Consider the following 22,020-nt stretch of genomic DNA (forward strand, 5'->3'; position numbering starts at 1 on the left):
TCTATGCTGTACTACTGTCCCTGTGACCAACTTATACTGTGATTGACAATTACTGTGCCCCATTATTCACCTCTCCGTCCGCCTCCTCCTTCATAACTGTTAGTCACTTATCAGTGTCTGTGACTCTGCTGCTGTTTTTTTCCTTTGTTTTGCTTTGTTTTGTATTCTGCAAATAAGTGAAGTTATATATTTCTTTCTTTCTCCACGTGGCTTGTTTCACTGAGCATAATACCCTCTGGATCCATCCATGTTGGTGCAAATGGCAGGATCTCTTTCCTTTTCATGGCTGCCTAGTATTTCACTGTGTATATATATTCTTTATCCATTCACCTATTGATGGACACTTAGGTTGCTTCCATATCTTGGCTATTGTAAATAGTGCTGCAATAAACATAGGGGTGCTTATATCTTTTTACAGCAGGGATTTTTTTCCTTTGGGTAAATTCCTAGATGTGGAATTACTGGGTAAAATGGTATTTCTGTTTTTAGTTTTTTGAGGAATCTCCATACTGCTTTCCACAGTGGTTTAACAAATTACATTCCACCAACTCTGTAGGATGATTCCCATGTCTCTGCATCCTCGTCAGCATTTGTTGTTTCTTGTTTTCTAGATAGTGGCCATTCTAACTGGTATAAGGTGATATTTCATTGTGGTTTCGATTCATAGTTCTTTCATGATTAGCATAGTGGAGCAGCTTTTCATGTGCATGTTGTCCATTTCTATTTTTTCTTTGGAGAAATGTCTCTATATGTCCTCCACCTATTTTTTAATTGGGTCATTTGCTTTTTTCAGTGTGGAGGTATATGAGTTCTTTATATATTTTAGATATTAACCTCTTATCTGATGAGTCATTTATGAATACATTCTCCTATACTGTAGGCTCCTTGCTAATGGTGTTCTTTGCTGTACAGAAGCTTTTTAGTTTGATGTACTCCTACTTGTTCATTTTTTATTTTGTTTCCCTTGCCTGAGGAGATGTGTCCAGGAAAAATACGCCCTTTCCTATGTTCAGATTTTTGCCTATGTTTTCTTCTAAGAGTTTTATGGCTTCATGACTTACATTCATGTCTTTGATCCATTTTGGCTTTACTTTTGTGTATGAAGTTAGACAGTAATCCAGTTTCAGCCTGTTAAATGTAGCCGTTCCATTTTCCCAACAGTTTTCCAGATGAAGAGGTTGTCTTTTCCCCATTATATATTCATAACTCCTTTATCATATATTAATTGACCATATGTATGTGGGTTTATATCTGGGCTGTCTGTTGTGTTCCATTGATCTATGGGTCTGTTCTTGTGCCAGTTCCAAATTATTTTGATTACTGTAGCTTTGTGGTAGAGCTTGAAGTCAGGGAGCATAATTCTCCCAGCTTTGTTCTTCCTCAGGATTTCTTTGGCTATTCAGGGTCTTTTGTGGTTCCATATGAATTTTAGAACTATTTGTTCCAGTTCGTTTAGAAGAATTTGTTCCAACATTGAAGAAGATGTTGGTATTTTGCTAGTGATTGCATTGAATTTGTAGATTGCTCTAGGCAGGATGGCCATTTTGACAATATTAATTCTTTCTATCCATGAACACAGGATAGACTTCCATTTTTTTTCGGTCTTTCACCTCTTGGTTAGGTTTATTCCTAGGTATTTTATTCTTTTTGATGCAATTGTAAATGGAATTCTTTCCCTGATTTCTCTTTTTGCTAGTTTGTTGTTAGTATATAGGAATTCAACAGATTTCTGGGTATCTATTCTATATCCTGCAACCTTGCTCAATTCAGTTATTAGTTCTAGTAGTTTTTTTGTGGAGTTTTTTGTGTTTTCTATGTATAATATCGTCATCTGCAAACAGTGAGAGTTTATCCTCTTCCTTACCAATTTGGATGACTTTTACCTCTTTGTTTTGTATTATTGCCATGGTTAGGACCTCTAGTACTACGTTGAATAAAAGTGGGGAGTGTGGACGTCCTTGTCTTGTTCCTATCTTAGAAGAAAAGCTATAACCTTTTTGCTACTAAGTATGATTTTGGCTATGGGCTTGTCAAGTATGGCCTTTGTTGTGTTGAGGTGTGTGACCTCTAAACTCATTTTGTTGAGAGTTTTTATCATGAATGGATGTTAAATTTTGCCAAATGCTGTTTCCGCATCTTGAGATGATCATGTGGTTTTTACCCCTCTTTTTGTAATGGGGGTGTTATACTGATTAATTTACAAATATTGTACCATCTTCGCATCCCTGGAATAAATCCCACTTGGTCATGATAGATGATCTTTTTGATGTTTTTGTATTCAGTTTGCTAGTATTTTGTTGAGGATTTGTGCATCTGTGTTCATCAGGGATATTGGTCTATAATTTTCTTTTCATGTGGTGTCCTTCTCTGGTTTTGGTACTAGAGTGATGCTGGCCTCATAGAATGAGGTTGGAAATACTCCCTCTTCTGATTTTTGGAATATGTTAAGAAGAGATGGGTATTAGCTCTTTTTTAAATTTTTGGTAGAATTTATCCCTGAAACCATCTGGAACTAGTATTTTATTTTTACAGAATTTTTTTATTACCAATTCAATTTCATTGCCGGTAATTGGTCTCTTCAGATTTTCTGTTTCTTCCTGGCTCATTATTGGAGGGTTGTATTTTTCTAGGAAGTTGTCCATTTCTTCTAGGTTGTCCTATTTATTGGCATATAATTTTTATTAGTATTCACTAATGTTTTGTATTTCTGTGGTATCCATTGTGATTATTTTCTTCATTTCTCATTTTGTTAATCTGTACTCCCTCTTTTTTTCTTGGTAAGTCTGGCTGGTGGTTTATCTATTTTGTTTATTTTCTCAAAGAACTAGCTCTTGGTTTCACCAATTTGTCTTCCATTCTTTTATTCTTCTCTATTTTATTTATTTCTGTACTCATCTTTATTATGTGTCTTCTACTAACTTTGGGCTTTCATATGTTGTTTTTCTAGTTTCGTTAACTGTGAGTTTAGACTGTTTTTTGGGTTTGTTGTTTCTTGAGGTAAGCCTATATTGCCCTATACCTCATTCTTACAACTGCTTTTGCAGCATCCCACAAATTTTTGGACTGTTGAATTTTTGTTTTCATTTGTCTGCATATATTGCTTGATTTCTGTTTTAATTTTTTCATCTATCCATTGATTATTTCAAAGCATGTTGTTTCACCTCCAGGTGTTTGTGAGCTTTTTTTGTTTTCTTTGTGTAATTTATTTCTAGTTTTATACCATCATGGTCTGAGCAGTTGCTTGATACAATTTCAATCTTTTTGAATTTATTGATGCTGCTTTTGTGGCCTAGTATGTGATCTGTTCTGGAGAACTTTGCATGTGTACTTGAAAAAAATGTGTATCCTGCTGCTTTTGAGTAGAATGTTCTGTAGATAGTCTGTTAAGTCCATCTGATCTACTGTATTGTTCAGTGCCTCTGTTTTCTTCTTTAGCTTCTGTTTGGTTGATCTTTCCCTTCATTTAAGTGGTGTGTTAAAGTCTCCTAAAGTGAAGGTGTAATCTGTTTTACCCTTTAATTCTGTTAGCATTTGCTTTACAGATTTAGGTGCTCTTATTTATGTTGGGTGCATAGATATTTACAATGGTTGTATTCTCTTGTTGATCCCTTTATCACTATGTAATGTCCTTCTTTGTGTCTTGTTACTTTCATTGTTTTGAAATCTATTTTATCTGATAAAAATACTGCTGTTCCTACTTTTTTCATCCTTTCACTAGTCTGTATATGTCTGGGTCTCAAATGAGTCTCTTTCAGGCCATGTGTAGATGGGTCGTGTTTCTTTATCCATTGTGCCACTCTTTGTCTTTTGATTGGTGCATTCAGTCCATTTATATTTAAGGGTAATTATTGATAGGTATGTACTTATTGCAATTTTATTGTTTTATTTTTTTATAGCTCCTGTCTGTTCCTTTCTTCTTCTCTTATATTCATCTTTTGTTATTTGATGGTTTTCTTTAGTGTTGTGATTAGATTTCTCTTTAAATTTTTTTGTGTATCTATTGTAGGCTTCAGTTTTGTGGTTACCAAAGGTTGAAGGATAGGTGTCTGACTATATAACAGTCTATATTAAGTTGCTGACTGTTCTATTTCAAACACCACCTAAAGGTACTTTTTTCTCCTTCTATTTCTTACTCCACAATTTATGTATCAGATGTCATAACCTGCACTTCTGTGTATCCTTTGACTGATTTTGTGTATAGTTGATCTTGCTTTTGTTTTAATTTTGTACTTGCTTGTGAATTAATTCATCTACTACCTTTACTGTGTTTTTTTTCACTGGTGAAAGTTTTTTAACCTTAGGAACATTTCCATCTACAGCAGTCTCTTTTAAATATCCTGTAAGGCTGGCTTAGTGATGGTGAATTCCTTCAACTTTTGTTTATCTGGGAACTGTTTAATCCCTGCTTCAAATTTAAAAATAATGTTGCTGGTTAAAGGATTCTTGGTTGGAGATCCGTTTGTTTCAGTAGATTAAATATTTCATGCCGCTGCCTCATGGTCTGTAAAGTTTCTGCCAAGAAGTCTGCTGATAGCCTAATGGAGTTTTCTTCAAAAGTATCTTCTTTCTCTGGCTACTTTCAGTACTCTCTCCTTATCCTTAATCCTTTTCTGTTAAATTATTATATGTCTTGATGTTGTCTTCCTGGGCTTCTTTTGTTAGGGGCTTTCTGTGCTTCCATGACCTGAGTGTTTATTTCCTTCTCCAGACTGGGGAAGTTTTCAACAATTATTTCCTCAAAGATACTTTCTATCCCTTTGACTCTCTTCTTCTGGTATCCCTATTGTGAGAATATTATTTCATTTGGATTGGTCACAGAGCTCTCTTATCATTCTTTTATTCCTACAGATATTTTTTCTCTCTGTTCCTCAGCTTTGTTGTGTTCCTCTTCTCTGATTTCCATCTCATTGCCTGTCTCTCTATTTGCAATAATCTACTATTCATTCCCTACATTGTATATTTTATTTCAGTTGCTGTTTTCTTCAGCTCCGAGTGCCTCTTTTTCAGCTCTTCTCTCTTTGTTGAAGTCCTCCCTGTGATCTTGAATATTTTTCTGTAAATCAGTGAGCATGTTTATGACTTTATTTTGAAATCTTTATTAAGAAGATTGGTAATCTCCATTTCATTTAGCCCTCTTTCTGATGTGTTGTCCTGTAGTTTTGTTTGGAACATATTTCTCTGCCTCCTCATTTTATCAGGGTTTCTGTGTTTCTTCCTTTGTATTAGATGGCTCTGCTGTGCTTCCTGGCCTATAGAGTAACATCTTTATGAAGGAGGCTACCTATGGTGCCCAGAAACTCAAGACTCTTTACTCTCTGGTGCTTGGTTCTACTTTGTGGGAGCCTCATCTGTTTGTGTGCAAAGGGCAGGACCACCTTTTTGTCTGTCTGTAATGCCAGCATTTTGCCTCAGCTGCTATTGTGATCTGACCAGAAACCTGCCTTACAGCAATGGTGTAGCTTCAGGGTTAATGGAATAGGTGGGCCAATGTGCTGCTTTGGGACAGGGTGGAACGTGCTGCACCAGGCAGACACCCACTGGGAGGGAGTTCTTGGGGATGGGTGCTGCAAGGCATCTCCCTTTTTGGGCTGAAACATGGTGTGGAAGCTGGAGAGTCTCCTTCTGCCTGCAAGGCAGCAAATCTGATGTTGCTGTTGGACCAAGTGGGTTTGCTCACTGACAGTATGTGAAGGTAGGAGCCTTTGGGCTGTGTTGCCAATGAGGATGACAGAGTGTCTGGGGCTCTTGAGAGTTTCCACCCTCTGGGCTAAGAGAGGTTGGTGAGGTATCTATCAACTACCTGCCCTTTCTTCTGAGGAGAGAGCTCCATTCCACCCTCTCCCCTCTCTCCCCCTCCAAATACACACACTGCTGGCAAGTCTTTAAAACTGCTGCCTCTGCTTTGGGTCTCAGGCCCAGCAGAACATGCTTCTCCTCCACAAGTGGCTGGAGTCTCAACCTCCCAGAATTTATAAGCTGTCCCTGGTGTTCAGCCCTGCTAAATACCAGAACCCAATTAATGTGGACTTGTGCTTCTGGAGCAAATTCCAGGGCCAGGTGTGCAGCATTCCTGAGGTCCTATGCCCTCCCTGCTCTGGTCCTCTTTCTCCCACCTGTGGTCTGGGGTGGGGTATATGCTTGGGTCCTGCTCAGTTGTGGCTCTGCCACTTTACCCTTTTCTGTGTGGTCTTCTCTTCTTCCCCAGGTGTAGGTGGTCTCTGTTCTGCAGTCTTCAAGTCGTTTTAAGGTTTAGTTGTACTTGCTATATTTTCTTGTTTTATGTGTATTAGGGAGGTTCCACCTTTGCCTTCCTATACCGCCATCTTTTTCTCCTCCCTACCATCTTTTTTCTTTTTTTGAACAGCGCAAGAGTGGTGCTGAGAGGGCACCTCTCATATTTATTGATCAAATGGTTGTTAACAACAATAAAATTCTGTATAGGGGACTCAATACACAACCGTTAATCAACCCCAAGCCTAACTTTCAATAGTCTCCAATCTTCTGAAGCATAACGAACAAGTTTTTACATGGTAAACAATGCAAAGGCAGTCATATTGCAAAAACTTTCCGTTTTGATCACACTTCATGAACTATAAACAGTCAAGTCAGATATGATTATTCATTTGATTTTTATACTTGATTTATATGTGAATCCCACAATATCATACAAATATTCCACAATATTATTTACCATCTTTTTTATTAGTTACTTTTAATACTGAAAGTGCCTTAGTAGTAAAAATATATTCATTATCCACATGCATTTTATCTTGTCTTGTTTGCCGAAGAAAACTAGTTGCTAGTCAGTTTACTTCTTCAGGATGTTATATATCTCTGAGTGAGAGTCCTTTGGTGGATTCTGTAAATCATGCAGTAGCCATATAACTTGTTAATGGCAATTTTAAACGTGGCTGTAAAATCTCATGTGTACCAATAGATTAAAATATATAATGTGGGCACTATAATAGATATTCAGATTATTAATAAGTACCATGTGCTCATATTAGCAAAATATTGCAGCAGCAGGATTGTATATATTATAGTTTTGCCTGATTTCTTTAAGAACTCATGGCCAGGGTTTTATTTCATATGATGGGTAAGATTTTAACTTCCTGTTCATATAATCTCTTATGGTTAAGCAATCAAGTTTACTTAGTAGTTCTTACAGTAATAATTTCATGAGCCCTCCTTCATGTTTCCCCAATTTCCATGGAAAATTTCAAACATAAACAAAAATAAGGAAAATAGAAAATTAAATTCTTATATATTTATCATCTGGTTTCAACAGTTATCAATCCAAGGCTAGTATTGTGGCACATGGATACACGGATACCTCTTTTTTTTTTGTTCTCCCCCTTTCTCTCTTTTTGGTTGTTGCTGAAGAAGGGGAAATTAGGTTTTTCTCTTTTCCAGCTTCCCACAGTTGGCATTTGTATCCCTTCAATTCTGGCCCTCTATTTCCTGTAAATTGGTAGGTAGGTTCAGAGGCTTGATGAAATTTAGGACCCCACCCCAGCAAAATTTTGTTATAGATGGCATTCTGTATAACTCAGTGCTCTTATTTTTAAAACTGAGTAGCACGAAAATGTTAACATTTTAACTTTCCTTTAAAACATCATCTTAACACTAAAATAGGGCACAGATAGCTGAAAGATATTTATAATTAGGGCCACTAGATGTCTCCCACCTACTCTCCATGGTAACTATGCCATGCACAAAAGTAATTGTTACCTCCAGGACTCTGCTGCTTTCTGTTGACCCCTTAACATCCTAATGCCCAAATCTGTTGATTGCTCTTTATTTTCAGAGAAAATTAAGTAAGTAGAATTGACTCTAAGCATTTTATAATTTATGATGTTTAAAGATTTAATAGCTTATGTGGATATTATACATGTCTGCTTAAAGTTTTTAGTATACTTCTTGAGAACTTTTTAAAAGTGCTATCAATCCTTACATTTAAAGACCTTAGTTACTTGGGAGACAGAAGGCAGGATTTGTTCTTTAGAGCTGTATTACATGAGCTTCCTATAATTTTAAAGTTATGTACTAATATTTGAATGTCCCTCCTAAAATCACAGTTTATTCTGAGAATAGGGGAAAATTGCACATCACTTTTTAATTGATGGTTGTATAAAATAGGTCTTTATATCCTAGACAGAGAATAATTTCATATTCTACAGTTCTGGTAGTGGTAGGAACACCATGTGAAACAATCCTGCAGGTTAGCTTTACCAACTAGTTGTGTGCTATTCTTGGGCAACAAAGCCTGAAAGGGAGAAACACACATGTACTGCCTTGATGTCTGTGTGTTTCTGCAGAGACTTTCTGGAGATGCCTAAAAAATAAACAAAAAAAGAATAAAATTTTCAGCTTTAAAAATAAACAAATAATATATAAAGCAGATGTCCTGTTCTTAACCTCACTCCATTCTCTACCCTCTTTAGATGAGAAATTGAGAACACCTTTCTCCAAATCTAATACATCTGAAACTTGTTTTTTTGGAACACTTTTTAACATCTCAAAAGCTTAATAAGGAATAAGATTTGGGAATTGCTGATCTGGAATATTGCTCTTTTATTGTTACCAAGAGATAACATTACCTTTGATTAGAATTATCTTTCATGATGCCCTATCGTGCATAATACTTATTATAATGTCTATTATATTCATTTGTATGCTTTCATTTTGATTTATTTTGAACAGCATTTCTACTCACATATCAATTCAGCATATAGTTATAAAACTGCTGTAAGACACTGCTAAATTCACAGAATGTGCACAAATGAATCAAACCGCAGCTAGAAGGAGATCATAATATGGGGGGGGGACCATAAGGACAGGTTTAACAATCATATAATAAGAGATAGCAATTAATTATAGGTATGAGCCCCAAATGAAATGATGTGGTAGTCAGGAGTAGTTTACTAGAGAGGGATTCAGAAAACCTGCAGACAAGAGAAGCCATTTTAACTGATCCTTGAAAGACAAATAGGAGTGGGAAGGGAGAAGCCAAGGGAGGGGTTCTGTGTGAGCAAAGGCAGCAAAGCAGGAAAACACGAGATGTAGGTGGAGGAGAGTAGTGAGTTACTATTTGACTAAAGGATGAAAGTACTGGGGGTGAGTGTGGAGGATCTAGCAGGTAGTTGGTTTGGAAATTAGGTTGAATTCCATATCCAAGATATTAAGACTCTAAGAGACCCTTGGGGTACACAGTGAAGGTTATGCTTTAAAGAGATTAAGTGGTAATGATGTTGAGATGTATAGCCACCAAGGCTTTGCAGTGATTCAGGTAAATGGTGCAGAGTGAGGAGGTGTTGAGGCAGAATATTGGTATGGCAGTGGAGGACAGGGCAGCCCCTAGCAGATGTTACAGACTGGGAGAGGATGAGCTCAGAAATGGCTCTCATTGTTGACAACACAATTTAAACTCAAATGTTATTAAACAGAAACATGAATCAATTGCTTATAAAATTACTGTTAGTTTTCTCTTCTTAGTTCTAGAGCCAGTACAAAAGCCTCATGAAGGTCCTGGAGAAATGGGGAAACCAGTCGTCATTCCTAAAGAGGATCAAGATAAGATGAAAGAGATGTTTAAAATCAATCAGTTCAATTTAATGGCAAGTGAGATGATTGCACTCAACAGATCTTTACCAGATGTCAGGTTAGAGGGGTAAGTACTGAGTGTGGTTCTGATAGTATTTAATTGGAATGAAAGAATGTTCTTAATTTCCAATAAATTGCATGTTAGTGTTGACTGTTCTTAAAGGAATGTTATATTGCTGTTACTACTTAACCCCACTTAAAAAATAATTAGATGCTAATAAAAATAATACCTCAAATTAGTATTGATCATTAGGACTATGTATTTTGGGCTTTAGAAAAAAGTTGTTTACTTTAATAGATTAGTAGAGAATTTTAAGGTTCATTATTACCAAAACTTTTAAAAAAGATTCTTTTAGGTTTAACTTAATACAGTAATCAGAACTGTACATATTACTTATTTTTACATGTAATACCTAATCATCATCCAAATCAAGATATGTGTGTTATGTGAATTTACCATAATTTATTTACACAATGACGGACATTTGCATTGTTTACACTTTTTGACTATTAGGAATACAGCTGTTACGACATTCTAGTGCATGTCTTTTGGAGGACTTAGCTCTCACTTGTACTGATGAAAAAGAGTAGGGTATACATTTATATAGTGTTAGCACATGCTGCCAAATACTTTTGCAAGAGGATTGTACTAGTTTACACTCCTACCAGCAATATAAGAGGCCCAGTTGCTTCATATGAAGAAGCTTAGAAGGCAGTGAAAAAATATGGTAGAAGATGAAAACCCGAAGAAGTGAGCCTGAAATTTGGAGGCCACTTTTTACCTAGAGGCATCTGCAGATCCCACAAGGTATATACTGAGAAACTAAATAGTGATTTTTCCAGCCTTTTGGGGCAAGAGCATAAAAACCTGGAGTCCAGAGCCTATTGTGTCTGTGCATATGTGCATGTGTGTTGGGAGAAGGTTCTGATAACTCCTTCCTGCATGCTTTAGTTATAGGCTCCTAGAAATAATGATGAAATTAAAGTACATTAGCTCTTGCACAGCCCAACTTCAAACCATCTCAGTCTGTGAAAACTGAATTAAGATGATTAGGGTTTAGTACCTCTGGATCCCCCTAAAATCAAATGTAAATTGTCTCTGAAGGAAGTTCTTAGGCCTCAAATTTTTTAATGGTATTTCATACACAATATCTGGCTTACACTCAAAAAATAACAGACACATGAGGAACCAAGGCAACATGAAGGAAAACAAAACAATGGGCAATGGAAATAGACCCAGAAACATTCTGAATAATGGAATTATCAAATAGACTTTAAAATGAATGTGTATTATCAATGTTTTCAAGGGATTAAAAACAAAATTGAGAATTTCAGCAGAGAACTGGAATCTATTAGAAAATAACCAAATGGAAATTCTAGAAATAGGAAAATATAGTAATAAAACTTAAAAACCTAACGAGTAGGATTAGATTAGACATAACTGAGCTAATTAGTGAACTGAATTACGGATCAGAAGTAAATATCCAGAATGAAGCATGGAGAGTTGGTAGGGAAATAAGGAACAGATCATAAGAGATATAGGAGATGCAATAGGAAGTCTAAAGTTGTTGACAAATTGTAGTCACAAAGTGAGAGAATAGAGTAGGAGCAGTATTTGGAAGTATAACAGTTAAGAATTTCCAAAACTGATGAAAGACATTAAGGTACAGAATCAGTAAGTTTGATGAACCTTAAGCAGAACACCTGCCTTGTTATACCTGGGCATATCATAACAAAGCCATTGCAGGTCAAAGTTAGAAAAAAATAATTGTAAAAACAACCAGAGGGGGAAAAAGAGATTACTTTCAAAGATGCGACAGTAAGTTTGACAGCTGACTTCTCAAGAGAGAAAAAAAATAAGGAAGTCAAAAGACAATAACATGATATCTTTTAAAAGCTGAGGTAACTGAAAGCTTAAAATTCTACTCAGCAAAAGTATCCTTCAACAATAAAAAACTGAGATAATCCATTACCTGTACTAAAAAAATACTAAAAGGTGTTCTCTAGGCACAAAGAAAATAATCCCACTGGAATGGTCAAATATAGAAATGAAGGTTGAGCAATAGAAGTGGTGAATATGTAGATAAATTAATGTCAACTATGTGAAACAATAATATCTATAAAATTAAAATATAGAACAAATATTCTTTGGGTGGGAGATAAGTGGAGTTAAGCATTTGTAAGCTTTTTCTTTTTTTTTTTTTAGGAAAGCAAGGTACAGGCTTTTATTTAGAAATAAAGTGAGAGGAAAGAGCTCCTGGTGTGACAAGAGCCCCTGTAAGCTTTTTCTTTTTTTTGCATTGTCAAAAAATGGGTAAAAATACCAATTAGTATGAGACTTTAATAAATCGAGGATGCATGATGCAGTCATTAAGGTAACCACCAAAGAAGGTGAATATCAGTAGAGTAAGGAAAGTGGAATTTAAAATACATAAAGTCAGAAGAAGGAGAGAAAAGAGAGAAAAAGACAAATATTTCTAATTGTGTAAAATGGTAGATTTAAACTCAAATATATCAGTAATTAAATGGATTACAGGTTTTGCTTAAAAGACTAAGATTGTTCGATTGGATAAGAAAAAATGACAATTATGCACTGTTATAAGAGACAAATATAAAAAAAAATAAGGCTATAGGAACATTTAAGGTAAAGAATAGAACAGAGTATACCTACCTGCAGTACCATCAAGTAAAGTAGACTTGAAGGCAAAAAAACATGAAGTGCATTGAAGAAGAAAATATTTTATCCTAATTGACAATGCAGATACTGTGTATCAAAATTTGTGAGATGCACCTAATTCCAGACTTAGATGTAAATATTATAGATGCATATAATTTTTTTTTTTTAGATAATTATTTTTTATTGAAGGGTAGTTGATGCACAGTATTACATTACATTAGTTTCAAGTGTACAACACAGTGATAAAACATTTATATACATAATTCTAGGTTCCAGCTATCACCCTACCAAGCTGTTACAATATCTTGACTATATTCCTTATGCTATACATTACATCCCGGTTACTTATTTATTTTACCATTGGAAGTCTGTCCATTTTTTTTTTTTTTTTGTGAGGGCATCTCTCATATTTATTGATTAAATGGTTGTTAACGACAATAAAATTCTGTATAGGGGAGTCAATGCTCAATGCACAATCATTAATCCACCCCAAGCCTAATTTTCGTCAGTCTCCAATCTTCTGAGGCATAACAAACAAGTTCTTACATGGAGAACAAATTCTTACATAATGAATAAGTTACATAGTGAACAGTACAAGGGCAGTCATCACAGAAACTTTCGGTTTTGCTTATGCATTATGAACTATAAACAGTCAGTTCAAATATGAATACTCATTTGGTTTTTATATTTGATTTATATGTGGTTACCACATTTCTCTCTTTATTATTTTTAATAAAATGCTGAAGTGGTAGGTAGATACAAAATAAAGGTAGAAAACATAGTTTAGTGTTGTAAGAGAGCAAATGTAGATGATCAGGTGTGTGCCTGTAGACTGTGTTAATCCAAGCTAGACAAGGGCAATAAAACATCCACGTAGATGCATATAATTTTTTAAAAGAAGATAGAAAATAAATGAACTATCTTAAGAAATTGGGGAAAAAACAGCAAATTAAACTCAAAACAAATGGAAGAAGTGGAAACTTAGCAAAGCCAAAAAGTTAGTTCATTGAAAAAACTAATAAAATCAATCAAGAAGATAATAGTGATAAATAATCCATATAAGGTTATGAAAAAATTGACATCACTGTAGATCCAGACCTTAAAAGATAATATATTACAAAGAGCATAAATTAATAAAATTATACAAACATAGAGTATAGAGGGTCAACAAAGCCACAGGTTATTTGAAAAAGTTATCAAAATCAAAAAAATCATTTTCCTACATAACAAATATCAGGAATGAAGAAGAGGACATGACTACACATCATGCAGACATTTAAAAGATTTTAAGTGGGTGTTATAAATATTATCCCAACTTACTTAAAAATTTAGATGAAACTGCTAATTCCTAGAAAAATATTATTTAGTAAATCTGACAGAAAAAACAGGAAAATATAAAGTACTGTAACTATTAATGATTTTAAACTTTTACATACAGACACACATTATCACAAATTTTCAAACGTAGATTTCATTGCCAGTGAATTGTATCAAACATTAAGGAAAAAATAATGCCAACTTAAAACTGTTTAGATATTAGAAAAATAAAGAACATATCAAACTCGTTTCATGAGGTCAGCATGATCTTGATATGAAAACATTACAAAAAGAAATATTACAGGCCAATCTCGTTGATAAACATAGATGCAGAATTCTAAATAAGATGTTAGTCAGCTAAATCCAGCAATAGTAAAACAATAATACATTGAAACCAAACTGGTTTATTCCAGGCACGCAAAGTTGGTTTCATATTTGAAAATCATCATTTAGAGTCACCATATTAATAGGAAGAAAGGAGATAAACTATGCCATTTCAGTAAAAGATTCGATGAAAATTTGTCATTGAATAAAAACCCTTAGGAAACTAGGAAAAAAGGGAACCTCTTTAATTTGGTAAAGGGTATCTTCCAAAAACAAAACAAAGCCTTACAGCAAATATCCATATTTAACAGTAATTTTGAAAGCTTTCCCTTTGAGTTCTGGGACATGGCATAGGTGCCCATTATCACTGCTTCTATTCAGTGTCATACTGGAGGTCTTGGCCAGAGTAAGGAGGCAAGCAAGAGAAATAATAGCTTAACAGTTATAAAGGAAGATTTAAAATTTGTTATTTTCAGTTGACATGCTTGTGTATAATGACATGATTGTGTTGTGATAAAAGATTAGAATCAGTCAGTATTTAGCCAGGCTGATGGTTTTGAAGTCAATACTTATAAGGAAAATTAATTGTATTTCTATGTCAGTTTTCTAACAAAGTTAGAAAATAAAAAAAAAATTTTTTTTAAAGCACAATATAATCAGAAAATATCAAATATGGGAAGCTCTCCTCACAGAAAATTCTAAAATGTGATGGAGCAAAATTAAAGACCTATATAGATGGAGAAATGCTCCCATGTTTATGGGTGGACAATTTAATATTATAAAAATGTTGGTTTCTCCAAAGTGACTTACAAATTCAGTGCATTCCCACCACATTTGTGTATGTATGTGTTATTAGGCAAATTGATTCTCAAATGTAACTAAAATGCAAAGTACCTAGAAGAACCAGACATTTTTGTAGAAGTGTAACTTTGGAGGATTTGCAATAACATTTATCAAGATTTCTCAGAAAACTGTAGTAATTAAGAGAGTGTGATATTCAACAAGGATGGACAAACAGATCTGTGAAACAGAGAGTTTATTACCAGTTCCATATACTTGAACACTTGGTTTCAGACAAAGGTGACACTGCATAGTAGTAGAAGGATGATCTTTTCAAGAAAAAAGTTAACTGTTCTGGGTCAGCCTGATAACTTAACAACAGAACTGAAATTGTACCTCTGTTTCTTAACCATATAGAAATATCAGTTGCATATGTATTACAGATATAAATTTGAAGACAAAGCAATAAATCTGGAAGATATGTAGAATATTTTTAAGATGTTGAGGTAGGGAAAGATTTCTTAAACAGGACACAAGCACCAAAAATGCAGGAAAAGTATGATACCATGTAAGAACTTATTCACTATGTAAGAACTTGTTCACCATGTAAGAACTTGTTCATTATGCTTCAGAAGATTGGAGACTGTTGAGAAATAGGCTTGGGGTTGATTAATGACTGTGCATTGAGTCCCCTATACAGAATTTTATTGTTGTTAACAACCATTTGATCAATAAATATGAGAGATGCCCTCCCAAAAAAAAATTGGACTACATTAAGGACTTCTTGTTCATTTAAAAAAAAGTGAGAAGAAAAATCCATTGAAAAGGCAAGTCATTGGAAGAGATTTATGACACTCAACACCAGCAAACTGCTCACATACAGAATATATGAAGAACTCCTGCACATCAATAAGAAAAAGATGGACAGTCCAATAGAAAAATGGGTAAGAGACTTGAACATGACAGAAATGAACATGACAAGATGCTCAACCTTATTAGTAAAAAACACAAAAGCACAATGAAGTACCACTTCATACTCTCAAACACTGCTGGTGGGAGTGTAAATTGTTACACTTACATTAAAAAATTCAGTATCTACTAAAACGAACATTAATATACTTGACACGGCTGGTCCACTTCTAGGTATATCTAACAGAAATTCACATATGCATCAGGAAGCAAAGACAACTGTGTTTATAGCAGTACTGTTTGTATAGGCCTCCAAATTGAAAACAGTCTGAGTGTTTTTTTATCAACGATGAAATGTGGTATATTCATACAATGGAATACTATACAGCATGGAAATGAACAAAAGTTACATGCCACAACATGGATGAATCTCATGCATTATACTAAGCAAAAGAGTTGCACAACATTATATACAGACTAATGTTGTTTCTGGGAAGATAAAAACCAGGCAAAACAAAACAATGATGTTAAGTGTTGGGGTAGTGATTGGTCACCTTTGGGGAGGAAAGAAAAGGTAACGGTTGTGCAAGGTGGACTTGGGAGGTGCTGGCAGTGTTCTGTTTCTTCATGTAAGTTGTGGTTATATGGACATTCGCTCTGTGATAGTTCATTCAGCTCTAAATTTGTTTTGTACACTGTCGTACTTCAAATAAAATCAGCTTGAAAACAGTGTGGGAAAAACGGTGGGAGAGGAAGCAATGTGGCAGTGCTTTTGAGGTGTTGGCAAAGGGAGAGATGGGGGTGTTAACTGGGGAGATCATGCAATCTTCCTTTTCTTTTTTAAGATGGTATATAGTCAGCATGTTTGTATGTTAATGGGAATGATCCCACTGAGGGCAAATTCGAGAGGGGAGTATTACAGCAAAAGCATTGAACTTGGTAGGTCAGAAGGCTTCAGACAGGAACAGGTAATTCAGGCATTGTGTAGCAGAGGAAAAGCACAATGTTTATGATCACAGATTCCTTATAAGATGGTAAATATTGGTGTTGACGGGTGTATTTCAGTTCTCATCTGACAGCTTTTATTTTTTCAGTGAAATTGGAAGCAAGGTCAACACAAACGAGGAGGGTGGGAGAGAGATTGAAAACCTGTGAAGATGTGAAATAGTTTGAAGAGTTGACTAGGAAATGTAGTAAGAGTACTGGACTGTGCAGAGAGTCTCCTTGAGGTTTGTGGTTGCAAATTGAAAATGAGACCAGCATGTTCATATGTTTTCTTTAGCCATATTCAGTAGCTGAAGTGCAGATGCAAAATCAGCAGACAGTTGGATTTAGCTAGGATTGGAATATTACCTGGTGAGTGAGATAGGAGAATAGGAAATACAATGTGATGATTATAATGAAGAGCCATGGATCCAAGCAGAGTATTGGAACTGGAAAACATGAACAGGGTAACAGAAAGTAAAAAGACAGAAGGATATGGAGTGGAAACCAATGAAAGAAACTAAAGATGTGGGATTATTATATTAGAGTAACTCAGTGGCAACAAGCACAAATTTTGAAAAACAATTGGGGTCAAGGAGTGAGTGGAGAATGGTGACCAGAGATTGGGGGGCTCAAAATGGAGGTTGTCAGTAATGACATCATCTCGGGGAATAGCATGAGAGTGAGTGGGTGAGATATTGTGGAGCACGGTTTCATTGGAGGAGAGGAGAGCCGAGCAAAGATCTGAGTTGCCAGAGTGTTGAAACATTAACTGCATGGTCCTAAAGTGATGGAGAATATGAAGGTGAGGGGAGTGATGGAGTTGATGATGAGTGAGATGATGAGTGAGAAGGTGAGTAATGACTGTAACAACGATGGGTGGCAGCTTCTGATAGCGCGCCTTCCTTAAAGGACTTGAGGCTTCCTAGGGTAGAGGGGAAAGGAATAGTCTTGACTCAGCAATGAGGAACAAGGAAGATTAATCTACTCTCACCTCCAGACTCAGTGGATGGAATATGGAAGAAAACCAGCTTCCTCATGAAAGACTACTCAGGAAGCAGTATTGTTGGCAATATTTTAATTAGTACTAGAAAATGAAGGCAATATTCAGAGGAGTTGTGAATACAGGGGATTTTACTGATGACAAAACCATGAATTCCAAAGAGCAACAGTGGAAAGATTTAAAGGTCAAGAGCTTTAGTTAGTCAAATAGTAATTAGAATTTAGGTAATTCAAAATGACCTGAAAGGCCCGTGTGTTTTGTTATTTGTTCATAGCAGTATCATCAGTGTCTTCTGGTTTTAAAACATTTTCACTAGGTCTACAGTTATGTATTTATTTTCATTCCTAATATTGTTTGTTACTTATCTCTTTTTTCCTTAAGCAATATTGCTAGTGGTTTGTAATTTTTAAGTTTGTAAAGAGTAGTTTTCCCTTTGCTTATCCAATTGTTTTTCAAAATTTGTTCTCTGTGTAATTGTTGTTTCTTCTATTTTGTGTTTAGTCTGTTTTTTAACCACATTAAATGCTTAACCTAGTAATTTAAAAAATATTTTTATTTTCTAGTAAAACTTATTTAAGACTCAAAATTTACATCTTTGAATCACTACAGTGCATTCTGCTAGTTTTATGTGTAGTACTTTCATCCTTATTCATTCTAAGTAGTTGGTAATTTCCATTTCTGTTTAACCAAGGATAACTTAGAAATACATTAAAAATTTTCTGTGTACATTTGCTTTTTTATTTTCTCATTTTTATTGATTTCTAGATTAATTTCTTTGTGGTCAGAGAACATGATCTGTATATGAGCATGATCTATTTGAAATGTATTGAAACCTTTTATTGACTGAGAAGCTGTTCAGTTTAAAAAAAGTTTCTTCTGCAGTTGAAAATAACAGTTTGGTTGCCGGCTACTTGTGCTTTTTTCTGTTCTGCGAATGCTCTACTAGATTCTGATTAAGTTGTATTAAAGAAAAAACTCCCACATTGATTGTGAATTTGATAGTTTCTCTAACCAGTTCTGTAAGTTTATTTTTTAAGGCTGCATCATGGGTGCATTTAAGGCAATTAATGGTATATATTTTTTAACCCAGAGTTCAGTCTCTTTATTAACTTATTTTCCCCTGGTTTTGATGTTTATACTACTTTTAGTCTGTTTAACATTTTCCTGGTTGTCTTTTCTTTTTCTTGTATTTCTTTACTTTTAGCCATTTGTATGATGTTTAGGTGTATCTCTACTAAATGGCTGTATTTTATATTTTTAATTCACTCTAATAATCTTTGTTTTTAATAGGTGAGTTTGATATATATACATTTATTGTAACTGTTGATATATTTGGACTCCTTTGAGGTTGAACTATATGAAATTGATATTCAACCATTTGACTTACGAAAATGTTTCATAAAGTTCAATCTAATAAATCCTGTTTACCATCTTTTTTCCTTCATTTCCCCCCTCCTTTTCTGCCTTGTTAATTGATACAATTTTAGTTGATAAAACTTTTAGTAGTATTTTTCTCTCAGTTTGGAAGCTGCACATTTTGTTTTAATTCCTTTAGTACTAAGACCTGGGCACATTGTCATGATCAAGGTGTGGATTTATCTTTAGTGCTTAGTGCACATAGTGTACTTTTGAACTGAGTATTCATATTCTTCAGTTATAGGACATTTCTGTCTGTCACCTCAGATTGCCATGTTACTGTTCCTCCAATCTGTTGTTCTGGAATTACTTGTATGCACATACTAGAGCTTCTCAATCTGTACTCTTACCTTTTCTCCCTTTGTCCTGTTTTTAATTGTATCTAGATGAATTTCTCATTATTATCTAGATAGTGGCAAAGTCCAGGTCTGGCTCTGCCATTTACTGGCATGTAGCTTTGGACAAGTTACTTGACCTTTCTGCACCGTAGGATCCTTATCTGTACAGTAAGGAAAATAACAGGTTCATGCAAGGTTTTGGCTTTGAATACTTTCTGGCACCTAGGATGTAGAGAAGCCCTCTGTTTAGGGTATGAGCTCAAGGTCCCTGTGCAATTCTCAGGAAAAGGCCACTGCAAGCATGCTTTTCCATCCTCTTTTTTACTAGTCTGGCTTCTGAATGTATTGAGAATGAATGTTAAGTGAGAAGTATCAGATTAATATTTATTCCTACACTAAGCTGGACATAGCTGACCTGCAGGTGGTTTTCAGACAGTTCCCAAAGGAGGAAGGATAAGTAATGTGGACAGCCCCTGTAGAGGACAGCTGTCACCCCCTTTTCCAAATCCAGAAAAGCCTTGCTTCTAAATCATGGGCTTGACTGGTGGTATAGCTGGCAGTGTCCATCATCCTGTGTCCACCAAGAACTTTTACTGCCTTGGAGGGTCTCCAAGACATGCTTCCTGAAGGAAACTGGAGGAAAGAATAACATTGTTCCAGTGTTAAGAGTTAAATGGAAGTAACAATCAAATAATGACTTATGTAATGTGTGATCATAGGGAAAGGGGTTTAGGACAAATTCCTAGTCGCCTAATATGGCAATTCCATCCTACATAATTAATTAGATGTTTAAAATACAATAATAATACGATTTAAGTGCTTTTCATGGACCAGGCATTGTACACATTATCATATTTAAGCAGACGAGCAAAATAGTGGTAGGATGCTCGGTTTACAGAAGCAGAAACTCAAATTAAGGGAGATAAAATGATGTATGCAAAGTATGGTGGGGAGAAAGTGATGGTTCCTAAGGGCAGGATTCTCACCTGGCTCTGCTCCACTTGCTCACTACACAGGTGTGGGCAATACATTATTAACTCTATATAAAGAGCTCTACCCAGTGTTCTGGGCTGCTGCAAGGCTTCAGTAGAGCAGAGGCTGGAGTGGTGGCAGCACCGAGGACAGAGACTGAGATGGCTGTGGGGGCAGAGAGGCCCAGAGGCAGAGACCGGGTTGCTGCTTACAGGCTTACTCTGAGGTGGATGGAATTTTAGTGCTTGACCTGCCACTGTGGGAATAAAGTTGGGTATAAACCCTTTCACCCCAAGAACATTCCACTGTTATTTTTCGGTCTCACTGAATTCATAGTGAACTTGTGTGGGGCTGAAACCCATTGGCAAGACATGGTTAATAGGCAACTGTTTTGCCAATGGGTTTCAGCCCCGGGCAAGTTCGCTATGGATTCAATGTGACCAAAGAAATAGACAGCAAAATGTTCTTTGGGGCGAAAGGGTTTATTACCCAGCTTGTTCTCCCAGCGGTAGGTTGAGCACTAGCGTCTCTGCCTCTGTCTGCACAGCCATCCTCTGGGTCCCTCTGTCCTGCACAGCCGTCCTCTGGGCCTCTGTCCTCGGCGCTGCCACCATTCCAGTCTCTGCTCTGCTCTCCTGAAGCCTTGCAGCCATGTCACCCTGTCGCATCCAGAGCACTGGGCGGAGCTCTTTATATAGAGTCAACAGCCATTTATTGCCCACAGGTGTGCAGTGAGCTAGTCAACCAGGGCCAGGTGAGAATTCTGGCCACAGAAATTCTCATTTTATCCACAGGAGGTAAATGCCAGGAGAAATGAGTAAAAGAACTGAACGTGGCTCCTTTATTGGAAGGGAGAAATGGCAGAGAGGTGAGGGAAATGCTTTTTTTTTTTAAAACAAGCTTTGGACAGTTATTTACTCTTTAATGCACATGTCCTTTGATCAAGTTAAAAACTTGAAGTTGCTCAGGTAAATCTGATCTCTGTAGACATCCCATCTCCCAGGAAACTCACTAGTGCTTCTCAAAACTCACACTTGCTAGGGAACCGGAAGAGGGAGAAAGGAAACAAGGGTGAGAGAGTTATCTCTACTCTCTGGCCTTTAGGACACTCCTTTCTCATTTCCCAGAGCAGAAAGAGCATATCTTGGGCCCTTTCTTAATGCATCCAGTGCACACTTTCAGTTTTGGGGCTGCTTTTGATGACAGGCTGGCTAATGCCAGAGGGGAAAGAAATGGAAAACTCATCACTGGTTGAATAGAACTTCAAATTCCGGTCTCCTTCCCCAGCTGGCCTGCTACCATTTACTCAGATAGCTGCTTTATGTATTGTGTCCAGGATTTATAGTTCCACTCACTGGGAGAGGCAGAGTGTAGAGCACCTATTACACCTTTCCTGAAACTAGAAAATACACCCATTTAAAGTGTACCATTCAATTATTTTAAATAAATTGGCAGAGTCATGCAAGCATCACTACTTTCAGAAAATTTCCACTACCCCAAAAAGATCTCTGGTGTACATTTGAGGTCACTCTCTATTCTCATCCTCAGCCCAGGATTAAGTTATCACTAATGTACTCTTATCTATATAGATTGTCCTTTTTTGGACATTCCATATAAATGGAATCATATGATACATAGTCCTTTGTGCCTGGGTTCTTTCACTGAGGATAATGATTCTGGAATTCATCCACGTTATC

General features: G+C 36.0%; 1 protein-coding gene across 3 annotated transcripts in view; it reads left to right on the forward strand.

Annotated features, from left to right (window-relative positions):
* Window positions 1-22,020, forward strand: part of GALNT1 (polypeptide N-acetylgalactosaminyltransferase 1) — a 141,263-nt gene that overhangs the window by 69,256 nt on the left and 49,987 nt on the right. For all 3 annotated transcript variants that reach the window (XM_057504119.1, XM_057504117.1, XM_057504118.1), the window contains one exon: window positions 9,496-9,670. In XM_057504119.1, coding sequence (XP_057360102.1) covers window positions 9,496-9,670 — 175 coding nt within the window. The remainder of the gene's footprint in view (window positions 1-9,495; window positions 9,671-22,020) is intronic.

Source organism: Manis pentadactyla, chromosome 6 (assembly GCF_030020395.1).
Source record: "Manis pentadactyla isolate mManPen7 chromosome 6, mManPen7.hap1, whole genome shotgun sequence".
In the NCBI taxonomy this organism is placed as follows: domain Eukaryota; kingdom Metazoa; phylum Chordata; class Mammalia; order Pholidota; family Manidae; genus Manis; species Manis pentadactyla.